We start from the raw sequence: 15,150 nt of genomic DNA, 5'->3' as shown, positions 1-15,150 counted from the left end.
CCAAAAATGCTGGACCCCACAAGGTTAAAGGGCTGTTTGAGGGTTAAGACTTGGTTTTAGGGTTAGGGTTAGAATTAGGTTATGGTTAGGGTGAGGGTAAGGGTTAAGGTTAGGCATTTAGGGAATGCATTATGTCAATGACAGGTCCCCACAAAGGTAGTGAAACAAACATGTGTGTGTGTGTGTGTGTGTGTGTGTGTGTGTGTGTGTGTGTGTGTGTGTGTGTGTGTGTGTGTGTGTGTGTGTGACGGTGTTGGTGTCACCTGTCTTCTTCCTGCTGCAGCAGATGAACACCATCACACCTGCAGAGATGCAGTACAGACAGAAAGCCAGCAGGGGGAGCAATACTCTGAAAACAGACAGAGGGGGAGGCAGGGAGTGGGAGGAAGGAGGGGGGGAGGAAGGAGGGGGGGAGGAAGGAAGGAGGGAGGTAGGAGGGAGGGAGGAAGGAGGGAGGGAGGTGGTTGCAGGAGGATCTGTGGACAAAAAGAGTGAGTTAATAATGAGTTTCTATTTCAGGACTTCCAAAATCTGTGAGGTCTCTGAGGCTACATTTACACTGCTACGTTTTGGTTTAAAAACGAATATCTTCTGCTACGTTTCACCCTCTCATTCCCCCTGCTCTGGCGTTTCCCCCATCTCATTCCCCCTGCTTGGGCGTTCCCCCCTCTCATTCCCCCTGCACTGACGTTCCCCCCTCTCATTCCCCCTGCTCTGGTGTTTCCCCCTTTCATTCCCCCTGCTCTGGCGTTTCCCCCTCTCATTCCCCCTGCTCTGGTGTTTCCCCCTCTCATTCCCCCTGCTCTGGCGTTTCCCCCCTCTCATTCCCCCTGCTCTGGTGTTTCCCCCTCTCATTCCCCCTGCTCTGGCGTTTCCCCCTCTCATTCCCCCTGCTCTGGTGTTTCCCCCTCTCATTCCCCCTGCACTGGCGTTTCCCCCTCTCATTCCCCCTGCTCTGGCGTTTCCCCCTCTCGTTCCCCCTGCTCTGGCGTTTCCGAGCCCCTAAACCGGAGACATTTGGAAACACTTCTGACCCGTTTTGGTTTGGAATCTGCGGGGTTGTTTTCCAAACGGAGACTGTTGGCAACACAGACGCTGACGCTAACGTTTCTTCTCCTGATTGGGTCTTATCGGTCACGACGTCTCGTTCTCTGAGACTAAAGCTTCTAACGTTACCATGACAACTACCAGCAGCGGGCGGAGTCTCCACGCTGCCTCCTGTTTATGTCCAGTATACCAGAATGTTGATGAGATATGAGGTTTGGGCGTGTTTGGACTCTCTCTCGACAGTTACATATTCCATATGTACGGAGGAACTGACCCACAATCTTTTTTCTAATCCTAACTAGTCGTTTTGGTGTCGTCGCTGCATGCTGCTCACTTTATCTCGGCTAAACTCAACTGTCTGTAACCGGCGTCATGTGACCGGCCGACGGTCGCCTCATTTCGTAGTATATGATAGAAAGCCGTTGTTGTGAAAGCGTGTGTCTGTTTGTTGTCGTCTCCCTGCGTTAAACCATTTTCGTGACAATGTTTGAGTTGTCCTGACCTCTGACAGTCAGCCTGCTCTCTCCGGACAGCATCATCATGTCGGAGTCCACAGCACTGCAGCTGTAGTCGCCTTCGTCAGACCATTGGACACTGCTGATGGTGAACTCTGGCGGCAGATAATCTACTTTCTTCTCTTCTCCAATCACACGCTCTATCTTGAAAGACCAGCCTTTGTAGCTTGACCTGCAGCGCAACGTGACTTTATCTCCTGTCATCACCGGGAGAGCGGGAATCTGCAGGATCACTTGATCTAAACAACAGAGACACACGGAGCATGTTAGCATATGTTAGCATATGATAGCATAGTACAAGAAGTTGGTTTTTGTACCAGACACATGGATTCGGAGATTGCCGCTCTTCGTCCCAGCTTTGTCTTCACACCAGTAGATGCTGTTGTCTGCAGCTGGAGAGAGATTGGAGACGATGCAGGAGGAACCAGCGAACATCCCAAAGTCCTGTTGATCTTCATCACATGACTGAGTCTGTCCACCGTAGGCATCTGCCCTCTTCAGCCTCCATCCAGCAGAGATGCTGGATGGATGTCCTGGATGTCCTCTTGCACACCTCAGAGACACACTCTCCCCTTGGAGGAACTGAGCACGGTTTGGACTGACATCCACAAACACTGCAGCACAGACAGACAGGGAGAGAGACACACAGACACAGAGAGAGAGAGAGAGAGAGAGACAGACAGACACAGAGAGAAAGACAGACAGAAGACAGACACAGAGAGAAAGACAGACAGGCAGAGAGAGAGAGAGAGAGAGAGAGAGAGAGAGAGAGACAGACAGAAGACAGAATGAGAGAGAGACAGACCAGCAGAGAGACAGACAGACAGACAGACAGAGAGAGAGACAGAGAGAGAGAGACAGACAGACAGCTTTATGTATTATTAACCAATAGTAACAGAGGAGAGGCATATAGAAGCTTTTGCCTTTTTAGTCTGTTTACTGTTTGAGTTTACACTTTGATACTGTATGTTTATAATTTTATATTTTCATTATTATTTAGTGTCAGCTCACCTGCAGACACAGTCAGTCCAAACAGCAGCACACCTGCAACATATTATTATTAATATCAAAACTGTTAATGTGGTGATCAGGTTTCATGAAGACATTCATCGATATGAAAACTTAATGTTTGAAGGAAGAAAAGGAGAAGAGACACCAACAGTAGTGAACGTTTCACACCTCCAGCTGAGTTCATATATTTCAGGAAGGACGGTAATAGAAACGTTACAGAAGCTTTTGCCTCAGACTTTTCAGTCACTGTTGACTGTTTGAGTTTACACTGTTAACAGGTAGCAATGTTACCTTCAAACTCGAGTAATCTGATTACAGAGAGCGGGAAGAGGAGAGCATCTCTTCCCCATAATTTACACTGTTTCAATTAAAATAACGACTTATTGAAAGTAGCGGTTAGAGATTTAAAGTGTGATGAATGTTGTGCGTTTCTTACTGTCAGTGTTTTTTTCTATGATCTTTATAATTTATACAAAAAGCCATAAAATAAGTTATTAAAGTCGTCGATAAGCAATGATCGGTTTTATTTCCTGCCGTCAAAACTGTGGAACAACTTCTTTATTGTTTCATAATCAACTGTTCCACTTTTATCATTTGAACGTCAATATCTAATAACTTTGATTTTAACATATATAATCATATCTATATAAAATCCACAAAGAGACAAAACAACTAGCATAAAGAGACTAATAAAATGAAAACATGATCTTTGCTGCTTTACCATCATTCAGTGATCTTTAATAACTTTTCAACCAAACACATACAATACATCTTTTTTTTATCCGGAGGAGAGAGTTGAAGTTCTGATGAAGTGGTGAATGAATGAATTTAGACTCACCGAGCAGCAGAGACACATATGATGAAGTCTTCATGTTGTCAGTCTCTGCACAAACATATCAAACCTCTCAGTATCAAACGACAGCTTCTGTTTTCTTCAACTTACAAATATCAACCAACCTGATTGGTTCTTAACACAAAGTTACACCCATTTAGGGTACACAACTGGTCTGGTGATAGCCAAGCAAAGCGCAAAATTGTGAATGGAAGCAGGAGAGATAAATGTACAGGTTTCCAGACTGAGCTGCAGGGCGAAATCAAATCGCTGGCAGAGTGGGCGGGATTTACCCAGTCTAGGAACCAACCACAAAAAGACTTGAAAATGGCCACAGAGATACACAAAATGACCATAAAGAGTAGGGGTGGGAATCTTTTACCATCTCACGATTCAATTCGATTCCAATTCTTGAGGCCACGATTCGATTCAAAATCGATTTTCGAATCAAAAAGATTTTCGATTCAAAACGATTCGATTTTATCCATAATGATTTCTAATCGGGTTTCTGATCATGATCTACTCTCATCTGCTTTGCTATACAGAATGACAAACGGAGACATTAAAGTGTCTTTTTCACATTTATTAAGTTCAATTCTCAGGGAAGTGCCTTTTATCAAAAACATTGTCTGGTTCTCAATTGCTACTCATTAGTAGCTAGCTATAAAATAAGTTGGAACAAAAATAAAGTGCTTCTTCATAATACAAAATGGTTGAAAATAGATGCATTTCCCAGGAAAGTTGCAGTTTACCACAAATATCATGTAGAACATAACCGGTGAAGACAAAAAAAGCATCTATATTTCTCAGTCAGACTCAGTAACTTAAAGAATAACAAGTTATGAAAATAAAGTGCTTCTTTCAAAATGAAAAATAGTACCCCTAAGCTACCTGTCTCTGAAATGTTCATGACAGTGTCTCTTGCAACAATAGAACTGTAAACTGTGTAACTGATTATATGATTTTCAACAAATCATGAAAAAAACTGGACATGAACTGTGTCCAAGGTTACTGTCCATTTGCAGATGCAACATTCAGGTTCTTTTGCAGGAAAAGAAGCTGATCAACATGTGCAGGAGTGAGACTGCTTCGCTGTGCTGTCACTATTTCTCCAGCGGTGGAGAAAACTCTCTCAGCTGCAACGCTAGTGCCAGGGATACACAAGTATCGCTTAGCCAGTTCAGCTAAGAGAGGAAAAGCTGTCTGATGGGTCCTCCACCAGCTGAGCGGGTTCTCTGCCAGAGACAGGGGAGGGGCTTCAAGATACTTCTTCAGTTCCTCTTCAGCTCTGGAGCTGGCAGATCTAGGGACAACACTGACCTCAGTAAATGTCTTGCCCAATAGCGTGACCAGTGCAGAGGGCTTTCTTTTTGGAGCAGGGCCTTCTTCTTGCTGTGGTGTCTCAGACTCAACCTCAGCCTCTTCTGAGTTCACTTGTCTCTACAGAAACAATTCAACAATCATCCATCCATCCATCCATCCATCTTCGTCTGCTTATCCGGTAACAGGTCGCGGGGGTAGCAGCTCCAGCAGGGGACCCCAAACTTCCCTTTCCCGAGCCACATTAACCAACTCCGACTGGGGGATCCCGAGGCGTTTCCAGGCCAGGTTGGAGATATAATCCCTCCACCTAGTCCTGGGTCTTCCCCGAGGCCTCCTCCCAGCTGGACGTGCCTGGAACACCTCCCTAGGGAGGCGCCCAGGGGGCATCCTTACCAGATGCCCGAACCACCTCAACTGGCTCCTTTCGACGCGAAGGAGCAGCGGCTCTACTCCGAGCTCCTCACGGATGACTGAGCTTCTCACCCTATCTCTAAGGGAGACGCCAGCCACCCTCCTGAGGAAACCCATTTCGGCCGCTTGTACCCTGGATCTCGTTCTTTCGGTCATGACCCAGCCTTCATGACCATAGGTGAGGGTAGGAACGAAAACTGACCGGTAGATCGAGAGCTTTGCCTTCTGGCTCAGCTCTCTTTTCGTCACAACGGTGCGATAAATTGAATGTAATACCGCACCCGCTGCGCCGATTCTCCGACCAATCTCCCGCTCCATTGTCCCCTCACTCGCGAACAAGACACCAAGGTACTTGAACTCCTTCACTTGGGGTAAGGACTCATTCCCTACCTGGAGAAGGCACTCCATCGGTTTCCTGCTGAGAACCATGGCCTCCGATTTAGAGGTGCTGATCCTCATCCCAGCCGCTTCACACTCGGCTGCGAACCGATCCAGTGAGTGCTGAAGGTCACAGGCCGATGATGCCATCAGGACCACATCATCCGCAAAAAGCAGCGATGAGATCCCCAGCTCACCGAACTGCAACCCCTCTCCACACCGACTACGCCTCGATATCCTGTCCATAAATACTACAAACAGGATTGGTGACAAAGCGCAGCCCTGGCGGAGGCCAACCCTCACCTGAAACGAGTCCGACTTACTGCCGAGAACCCGGACACAGCTCTCGCTTTGGTCGTACAGAGATTGGATGGCCCTGAGAAGGGACCCCCTCACCCCATACTCCCGCAGCACCTCCCACAGTATCTCCCGGGGGACCCGGTCATACGCCTTCTCCAGATCCACAAAACACATGTAGACCGGTTGGGCATACTCCCAGGCTCCCTCCAGGATCCTTGCAAGAGTAAAGATCTGGTCCGTTGTTCCACGACCAGGACGGAATCCGCATTGTTCCTCTTCAACCTGAGGTTCGACTATCGACCGAACCCTCCTTTCCAGCACCTTGGAGTAGACTTTACCGGGGAGGCTGAGAAGTGTGATACCCCTGTAATTGGCACACACCCTCTGGTCCCCCTTTTTGAAAAGGGGAACCACCACCCCGGTCTGCCACTCCTTAGGCACCGTCCCCGACTTCCACGCAATGTTGAAGAGGCGTGTCAACCAAGACAACCCCTCCACACTCAGAGCTTTAAGCATTTCTGGACGGATCTCATCAATCCCTGGGGCTTTGCCACTGTGGAGTTGTTTAACTACCTCAGCAACTTCCACCAGGGAAATTGACGACAATCCCCCATCATCCTCCAGCTCTGCCTCTACCATAGAGGGCGTATTAGTCGGATTTAGGAGTTCCTCAAAGTGCTCCTTCCACCGCCCTATTACCTCCTCAGTTGAGGTCAACAGCGTCCCATCCTTACTGTACACAGCTTGGATGTTTCCCTGCTTCCCCCTCCTGAGGTGGCGAACGGTTTTCCAGAAGCACCTTGGTGCCGACCGAAAGTCCTTCTCCATGTCTTCTCCGAACTTCTCCCACACCCGCTGCTTTGCCTCTTTTACGGCAGAGGCTGCAGCCCTTCGGGCCCTTCGGTACCTTGCAACTGCCGCCGGAGTCCTCTGGGATAACATATCCCAGAAAGACTCCTTCTTCAGTCGGACGGCTTCCCTGACCACCGGTGTCCACCACGGTGTTCGTGGGTTGCCGCCCCTTGAGGCACCTAAGACCCTAAGACCACAGCTCCCCGCCGCAGCTTCAGCAATGGAAACTTTGAACATTGTCCACTCGGGTTCAATGCCCCCAGCCTCCACAGGGATGCACGAAAAGCTCCGCCGGAGGTGTGAGTTGAAAGTCTGTCGGACAGGGGCCTCCTCCAGACGTTCCCAGTTCACCCGCACTACCCGTTTGGGTTTACCAGGTCTGTCCAGAGTCTTCCCCCACCCTCTGACCCAACTCACCACCAGATGGTGATCAGTTGACAGCTCTGCCCCTCTCTTCACCCGAGTGTCCAAAACATACGGCCTCAGATCAGATGAAACGATTATAAAATCGATCATTGACCTTTGGCCTAGGGTGCTCTGGTACCAAGTACACTTATGAGCATCCCTATGTTCGAACATGGTGTTCGTTATAGACAATCCATGACTAGCACAGAAGTCCAACAACAAACAACCACTCTGGTTTAGATCAGGGAGGCCGTTCCTCCCAATCACGCCTCTCCATGTGTCTCCATCATTGCCCACGTGTGCGTTGAAGTCCCCCAGCAGAACTATGGAGTCCCCCACTGGAGCCCCATACAGGACTCCATTCAAGGTCTCCAAGAAGGCCGAATACTCCGAGCTCTTGTTTGGTGCATACGCACAAACAATAGTCAGAGTTTTCCCCCCCCACAACCCGCAGGCGTAGGGAGGCGACCCTCTCGTCCACCGGGGTAAACTCCAACGTAGCGGCGCTCAGCCGGGGGCTTGTGAGTATCCCCACACCCGCCCGGCGCCTCACACCCTGGGCAACTCCGGAGAAGAAAAGAGTCCAACCCCTATCCAGGAGTATGGTTCCAGAACCGAGACTGTGCGTAGAGGTAAGCCCCACCAGATCCAACTGGTAGCGCTCCACCTCCCGCACAAGTTCCGGTTCCTTCCCCCACAGAGAGGTGACGTTCCACGTCCCCAGAGCCAGCGTCTGCTGCCCGGGTCTGGTCCGTCGAGGCCCCTGACCTTCACTGCCACCCATGTGGCAGCGCACCCGACCCCAGCGGTTCCTCCCACAGGTGGTGGGCCCATGGGTTGGAGAGAGAGGTGCCACGTAGCTTTTTCGGGCTGTGCCCGGCCGGGCTCCGTGGCAAACCCGGCCACCAGGCGCTCGCTGACGGGCCCTCCATCTGGGCCTGGCTCCAGACGGGGGCCCCGGGCTTCCTCCGGGCAGGGTCACATCATCTCTACCTCGTTTTTTCATAGGGTTTTTGAACCATTCTTTGTCTGGCCCCTCACCTGAGACCACTTTCAATTCAACAATCATGTCAGTCATAATCAATTACAGGGATGCAAACACATGTATGGTCAAAAAAGAGAGAGGTTATTATCGAAGCCCTCGCCCCGAGGCAAATTTCCAGATACTTACATAATTGTGATGAATTTAATTCAATTCAATTCAATTCAATTTTATTTATAGTATCAAATCATAACAAGAGTTATCTCGAGACACTTTACAGATAGAGTAGGTCTAGACCAAACTCTGTAGTTTACGAAGCCCCAACTATTACAGTGGTTGCCTCAAGAGCAAGCATTAGCAGTAGCTATAGCGACAGTGGCAAGGAAAAACTCCCTTTTTTGTTAGGAAGAAACCTCGGACAGACCCAGGCTCTTGGTAGGCGGTGTCTGACGGCACCAGTTGGGGGAGTGGTGAATGGTGGCAATAATAGTCATAATAAAGATAGTGAAACAGTGATCACAATGGTAGTCGTAGTAGTTCATGTCTTAGTAGGGCACAGCAGGGCGTTACGGGGTGTAGTGTGGCACAGCAGCCTGGGTGGAAGTGGTTGGACGCGGCAGGACGCAGTCGGACACTGCGGGGAATCACAGAGCGTAGCAGGGTGTAGTAAGTCCATAGCGTCAGCTGCACCCAGGACCCCGGTGTAGGTGCCACCCAATTCCAAGGCGATGTTCTGGGTGAAGAAGAAGCAAAGGGACTCCGGGGAGAAAACTCCCCAGAGATAGGTTAGTAACAGGCATTTCTGGGACTAAGATGCACACAAAAAGGAGACAAGTTAAAAGAGAGAAGAGGGAGTAGCTCATAATGTCCTTGGTAGGAGCTTCCCACAGCAGTCTAGAGTTATAATAGCATAACTAAGAGAGGCAGGCTAAAGAGAGGGTCCCTGGACCGGGCTCGTACTCTCCCCTGCCGGAACGGGCTTGTACTTCCTGCCTCCCTCTACTCTACTCTACTATGCTGCAACTCCTCACTCCCTAACTATAAGCTTTATCAAAGATGATGGTTTTCAGTTTATTCTTAAATGTGGCGACGGTGTCAGCCCCCCGAACCCAAGTTGGGAGCTGGTTCCACAGGAGAGGAGCCTGATAGCTGAAGGCTCTGGCTCCCATTCTACTTTTAGAGACTCTAGGAACCACAAGTAGCTCTGAGTTCTGGGAGCGTAGTGCTCTAGTGGGACAATAAGGTACTAAGAGCTCTTCTATGTATGATGGTGCTTGACCATGTAGTGCTTTGTAGGTCAGGAGAAGGATTTTAAATTCAATCCTGGATTTTACAGGAAGCCAATGCAGAGAAGCTAATACAGGAGAAATGTGATCTCTTTTGTTAGTTCTTGTCAGAACACGTGCTGCAGCATTCTGGATCAGCTGGAGGGTCTTGAGGGACTTATTTGAGCAGCCTGATAGTAAAGAATTACAGTAGTCCAGCCGGGAAGTAACGAATGCATGGACTAGTTTTTCAGCATCGTTTTGCGAGAGGATGTTCCTGATTTTGGCAATGTTACGAAGATGGAAAAAGGCTGTTCTAGAGGTTTGTTTTAAGTGGGCGTTAAAGGATAGATCCTGGTAAAAAATGATTCCTAGATTTCTGACAGTAGTGCTGGAGGCCAGGGCAATACCATCTAGGGTAGCTATGTCTTTAAATAATGAAGTTCGGTGGTGCTTGGGTCCCAGCACAATAACTTCCGTTTTGTTTGAGTTTAACATCAGAAAATTGTGGGTCATCCAGGATTTTATATCTTTAATGCACGCTTGAAGTTTAGCTAACTGACCGCTTTCGTCGGGCTTAATTGACAGATATAATTGGGTGTCGTCTGCGTAACAGTGAAAGTTAATTGAGTGTTTCCTAATAATATTGCCTAGAGGAAGCATATATAAAGAGAATAGAATTGGTCCAAGCACTGAGCCTTGAGGAACGCCATGGCTAACTTTAGCGTATTTGGATGGTTTATCGTTAATATTAACAAATTGGGATCGCTCAGAGAAGTAGGACTTAAACCAGCTTAGTGCGATTCCTTTAATGCCAACTAAATATTCCAGTCTCTGTAAGAGGATGGTATGGTCAATAGTGTAGCAATAGCAACACTAAGATCTAATAAGACAAGTATGGAGACAAGTCCTTTGTCAGCAGCAGTTAGAAGGTCGTTAGTGATTTTCACCAGTGCCGTCTCTGTGCTATGATGCATTCTAAATCCTGACTGAAAGTCTTCAAATAGACTATTTCTATGCAGAAAGTCACACAATTGATTAGCGACTACCTTCTCAAGGATTTTGGAGAGAAAGGGGAGGTTTGATATAGGTCTATAGTTGGCTAAGACCTCAGGGTCGAGAGTGGGTTTTTTCAGAATAGGTTTTATCACAGCTACTTTAAAAGACTGCGGTACGTGACCCGTTAATAAGGACATATTGATCGTATCTAGTAATGTGGTATTGACCATGGGTAGTGCTTCTTTAAGTAGCCTCGTTGGAATGGGGTCTAAGAGACAGGTAGTTGGCTTAGCTGAAGAGATCCTTAACATTAATTGTTGGAGGTCTAAAGGATAAAAGCTGTCTAAATAAGTATCAGGTCTTATCGTTCTTTCTAGCCCTCCTGCGCCCAATGGTGAACCGTTAGAAGCTGTGGGCAGAAGGTGATGAATTTTTTCTCTAATTGTTATAATTTTATCATTAAAAAAGGTCATGAAGTCATCACTGCTCAGAGCTATAGGAATAGATGGCTCAACAGAGCTATGACTCTTTGTCAGCCTGGCTACAGTGCTGAAAAGAAACCTTGGGTTGTTCTTATTTTCTTCTATTAGTATTGAGTAGTAGTCTGATCTGGCATTTCTGAGGGCCCTCCTATAATTTTTTAGACTATCTTGCCAATCCACACGAGATTCTTCCAGTTTGGTGGAACGCCATTTACTTTCAAGTTTTCGTGAGATTTGCTTTAATTTACGAGTTTGGGAGTTATACCAAGGTGCTAATTTCCTTTCCTTCATCATCTTCTTTTTGAGAGGAGCAACAGAGTCTAAAGTAGTCCGTAGGCAGGCCGTAGCAGCGTCTACAAAGTTATCAAGTTGGGAGGGACTAAAGTTAACATAACGGTCCTCTGTTATATTAAGGCATGACATTGAGTTAAGTGCTGTTGGAATATCTTCCTTAAATTTTGCTATAGCACTGTCAGATAAGCATCTAGTGTAGAAACTTTTATTTAGTTTCGTATAGTCTGGTAGTAGGAATTCGAAAGTTATTAAAAAATGATCTGATAATAAAGGATTCTGCGGAAATACTATTAAATCGTCAATTTTGATGCCATATTCTAGCACAAGGTCAAGGGTGTGGTTAAAACAGTGCGTGGCCTTATGCACACTCTGACAGAAACCAATAGAATCTAACAGTGAATTGAAAGCAGTACTAAGGCTATTGCTGTCAACGTCCACATGGATATTAAAATCACCTACAATAAGTACTTTGTCTGATTGAAGGACTACGCATGATAAAAACTCTGAGAATTCAGATAAAAACTCAGAATATGGACCTGGTGCTCGGTAAACAACAACGAATATAATTGGCTGTACTGTTTTCCATGTTGGGTGTTGAAGATTAAGAACAAGGCTTTCAAACGAATTGTAATTTAGTTTAGGTTTAGGATTAATTAACAGGCTCGAGTCAAATATGGCTGCAACTCCCCCTCCTCGGCCTGAGCCTCGTGGAATTTGGGTATTATTATGACTGGGAGGAGTGGCTTCGTTTAAACTAACATATTCGTCATGGCCCAGCCAGGTTTCGGTGAGGCAGAATAAATCAATGTGGTTATCTAATATCAATTCGTTTACCAATAATGCTTTCGATGACAGAGATCTAATATTTAATAGTCCACATTTGATTTTCCTATTCTGTTCTATCGTTGCAGTGGTTGTTTTAATTCCAATTAGGTTGTTTAGTATAGCACCTCTTTTATTAGTGTTTTGTTTAAACGGTCTCAGTCGGGGGACAGACACGGTGGTTATGGGATTATGAATGGGTGATTGCTCTGAAGGGAGCACAGAGGGGCGTGTAGCGCTGTATCTCTGATTATTGACTTTGGGAGAGTGTGTCTGGTCAGTGTGCTTGTGGGAGTGTTTACGGGATGTAAACAGTCAATCAGAGGTCTGGGTATGCAGGGCGTGGTGCAAATTTCCACGTAGCATCTGGCTTCCGCGTGTATTGGGATGAATCCCATCCCTGCTGAACAGGGAGCCACGTTCCCAAAACAGATTGAAGTTGTCAATAAAACCTATCTTGTGAATGCTGCATGTGAGCTGGAGCCAGGTGTTAAGGGAGAGTAGTCTACTAAAGAGGCATGATCCGCGACCTAGAGATGGAAGTGGGCCCGAAATAAAAACCGACTTCCCAGTGCTTTTTAAAGCCTCAATGAGAGTGGTAAAGTCTCGCCTTGTGCGCTCACACTCCTGAATCCGAGTGGACATGTCGTTATGTCCACAATGGACCACGATGCGTTTGATAGAGGTCGGGAATGAGGGTATCAGGTCCGTAACTTTAGCCAGGATGTCTGCAACTTTGGCTCCGGGAAAACAGTGTGTGACAGCATTATGAAACCGTAGGTCTCTAGTGATGGAGTCCCCAATAATTACTGTGGTTAGGGGGAAGAGCGGACGAGGAGTGGGGGGGTGTGGATAGCCGGTGACGGGAGCAAAACAGTCAGTGTCGGTTTCAGATGGGCAGGGAAAAGAAGAGGAAGATTGCTTACCGTTCGGTTGGGGAGATTGTTTTTGAGGAACGTTGTCATTTGGCTGATCCAGGCAGTGTAGGCCACCGGACCGTCTGACTACTGCATCCCTCAGAAGCTTTCGCCGCGCGGTAGTAATCGTCTTCCGTGACGACGGCTGGTCAGTCTGCTTTGAAGCGGGGCAAGCCCGGTGAGCCGCATTGGCCGCCACCGGCTCCGACTCCGACAAGGCATTGAAGCGGTTGGAGAGGCTGAGGGCAGGAGGCGATGGAGCCCTACCCTGTCCAGGGTGGCTTGATAACCGGTGTCGAGCAGGACGATGGGCGTGGGCAGGCAGCTGGGTCCCATGGCGCGGTATCCTGGAAGGCCGCCGAGAGAGATGAGATCCAGAGCGACTGATTATGAGCCACGTCCAAGCAGGCGGTTAACAAAGCATCTTTGGTTTTTAAGTCCTCGGAAAGCCGACGAACATCTTCCCTGAGGTCAGCAATTTCTTTGTTTGTATTATTAAACAACGAGGAAATCCTGAGGGGGAGTGGGGACTCGCCAGGTGTAGAGGTTGCCATGAAGCGTTAGTTTAGCCGGTAGGCCTAGTCTTGATAAATTAGCGTGAGGCTAATACTTACTTACACGTAAAAATGTATCTTTGGTTTTAAAAACACTTTATTAGTATAATAAAAACTAGGCGATAGAGCCGACTGTTAGGTAGGAGGTTGAAGGCAGCTGCCGGCTGCCTCGTCCCCGCCGACTGCTGTCGCTTGTGGATGACGTGATTCAGATAGATGTCCTTTTTAAGTTATTATTTTGCAGTGTAAGATTACAGTTAACACCTTTAAATATTACATCCATTTTCAGCAAGCATAAATGTCTTACACATTTTAGAAAATATATATTACTCAAGAACAGATAATTTACCTCAAGTGCTGCAGCCTCTGCAACTACATTGGCATGGATTTCCAGCTGGTCCTCCTCAGTGAGGAAAGGCAGGGCCTTGAATCTGGGGTCCAAAAAGGAAGCAGAGTACAGCATGCGCTTATCCCGTGCAGAACTGTATCTTTTCCCCAGATCATCGTGGATTGCCAGTTTGATTTCCCGAATAACTGGTGTGTCAGCAGCAGCAACGCCAGCTGCCTCCGTGTCGTGCAGCAATTGAGCATGCAAAGGAGCAATAACTGAGAGTGTAGGCGTAGAATCCTCTGACATTATGTGGGTTGCGTCTTTCATTGGTTTCAGCGCCGATGCTATTTCCTCAGCAGTGGAGATGTCAGTGTCGCTGAGTGTGCAGATGTCACTTCCAGATTTTCTCACCTGGGGGGAGAGCAGCGCGGCACAAATAGCAGGCTGCTGCTCTAGGAATCGTTCTATCATGTCCAGCGCGCTGTTCCAGCGTGTAGCGACATCCGTTTTCAGTTTGTGCACCGGTAACTGCAGAAGTTTCTGCTTTTCCAGCAGTTCATGATTTGCAATGGCGCTGCGGTGGAAGAAACCAGTAATTCGCCTGATCCTCCCAAGCAGTCGTGACACCGTGGTGAGCTTCAGAGCTCGTTGTGCAGCCAGGTTGAGAGTATGGGCAAAACATGTAATGTGTGCCAAGTTGTCAATCTGTGTTGGCAGCATTATCAGTCACAATCACCAGATCCGAGACCGTCAGCTCCCATTAATTAGCAACGAAGTGAAACATGGCATTGACATTTACGGCTGTATGGCTCTCGTGCATCACACGAGTTTGCAAAACACGGGATTCGAGCACCCACGTATCAGTTATGTAGTGAGCGGTGAATGTCACAAAAGACTTGGTTGCTCTTGATGTCCATGCATCACATGTTAGTGCCACTCTGGTCGTTTCGGTTAGGGCACTGGCGACCTTTCTTTTAGTTTCATTGTAAAGCTGTGGCACAGCTGTCTCAGTGAAAAACTTGCGGGACGGTATGGTGTACCTCGGCTCTGCTGTCTGTAACATGCAGACGAACCCCTCGTTCTCCACCACACTGTAAGGCCTTAGGTCTTTGGCGATGAAGCAGGCGATAGACCGAGTTATTTTTTTTGCCCTCTCGGAGTTGGCAGGAAGTTTCGTGAAGCACTGCAGTGTGCGTTGGTCTGCAGCTGGCGGCTGCTCTGTGTCGCTGAGCTCCGAGTGATGCCTATTAATATGAGCCCGCGCATTTGTTGTGCTGCCGAAGTACTTGGTCTTCGTTTTGCAAAGCTTGCACACTGTGTGTGTCATGTCCAGCGCAGTGCTTCCAGGCATTCGGTAAAAACCGAAATTACGCCAAACTTTAGCTTTAAGTGAAGACGGGGCTGGTTGGATCTCCCTCTCATCCATATTT

At 47.6% G+C, this 15,150-nt stretch overlaps 2 protein-coding genes across 2 annotated transcripts in view; one reads left to right on the top strand and one right to left on the bottom strand.

The window, feature by feature from the left end:
• LOC118495300 (nuclear factor 7, brain-like) overlaps positions 1-15,150 on the top strand; it is a 1,057,410-nt gene that overhangs the window by 41,142 nt on the left and 1,001,118 nt on the right. The window lies entirely within an intron of this gene.
• On the bottom strand, positions 4,414-15,071 carry LOC118495356 (zinc finger BED domain-containing protein 1-like). Its single transcript, XM_036002572.1, has 3 exons — positions 14,520-15,071; positions 13,739-14,425; positions 4,414-4,845 (listed from the first exon to the last, which is right to left on the bottom strand). The coding sequence occupies exons 1-3, from the start codon at positions 15,069-15,071 to the stop codon at positions 4,414-4,416; spliced, it is 1,671 nt and encodes a 556-aa protein (XP_035858465.1).

The sequence above is a fragment of the Sander lucioperca genome, chromosome 6, assembly GCF_008315115.2.
Source record: "Sander lucioperca isolate FBNREF2018 chromosome 6, SLUC_FBN_1.2, whole genome shotgun sequence".
Lineage (NCBI taxonomy): Eukaryota > Metazoa > Chordata > Actinopteri > Perciformes > Percidae > Sander > Sander lucioperca.
The sequence above is the reverse complement of the archived record's forward strand: the minus strand, read 5'-3'. Positions and strand labels throughout refer to the sequence as shown.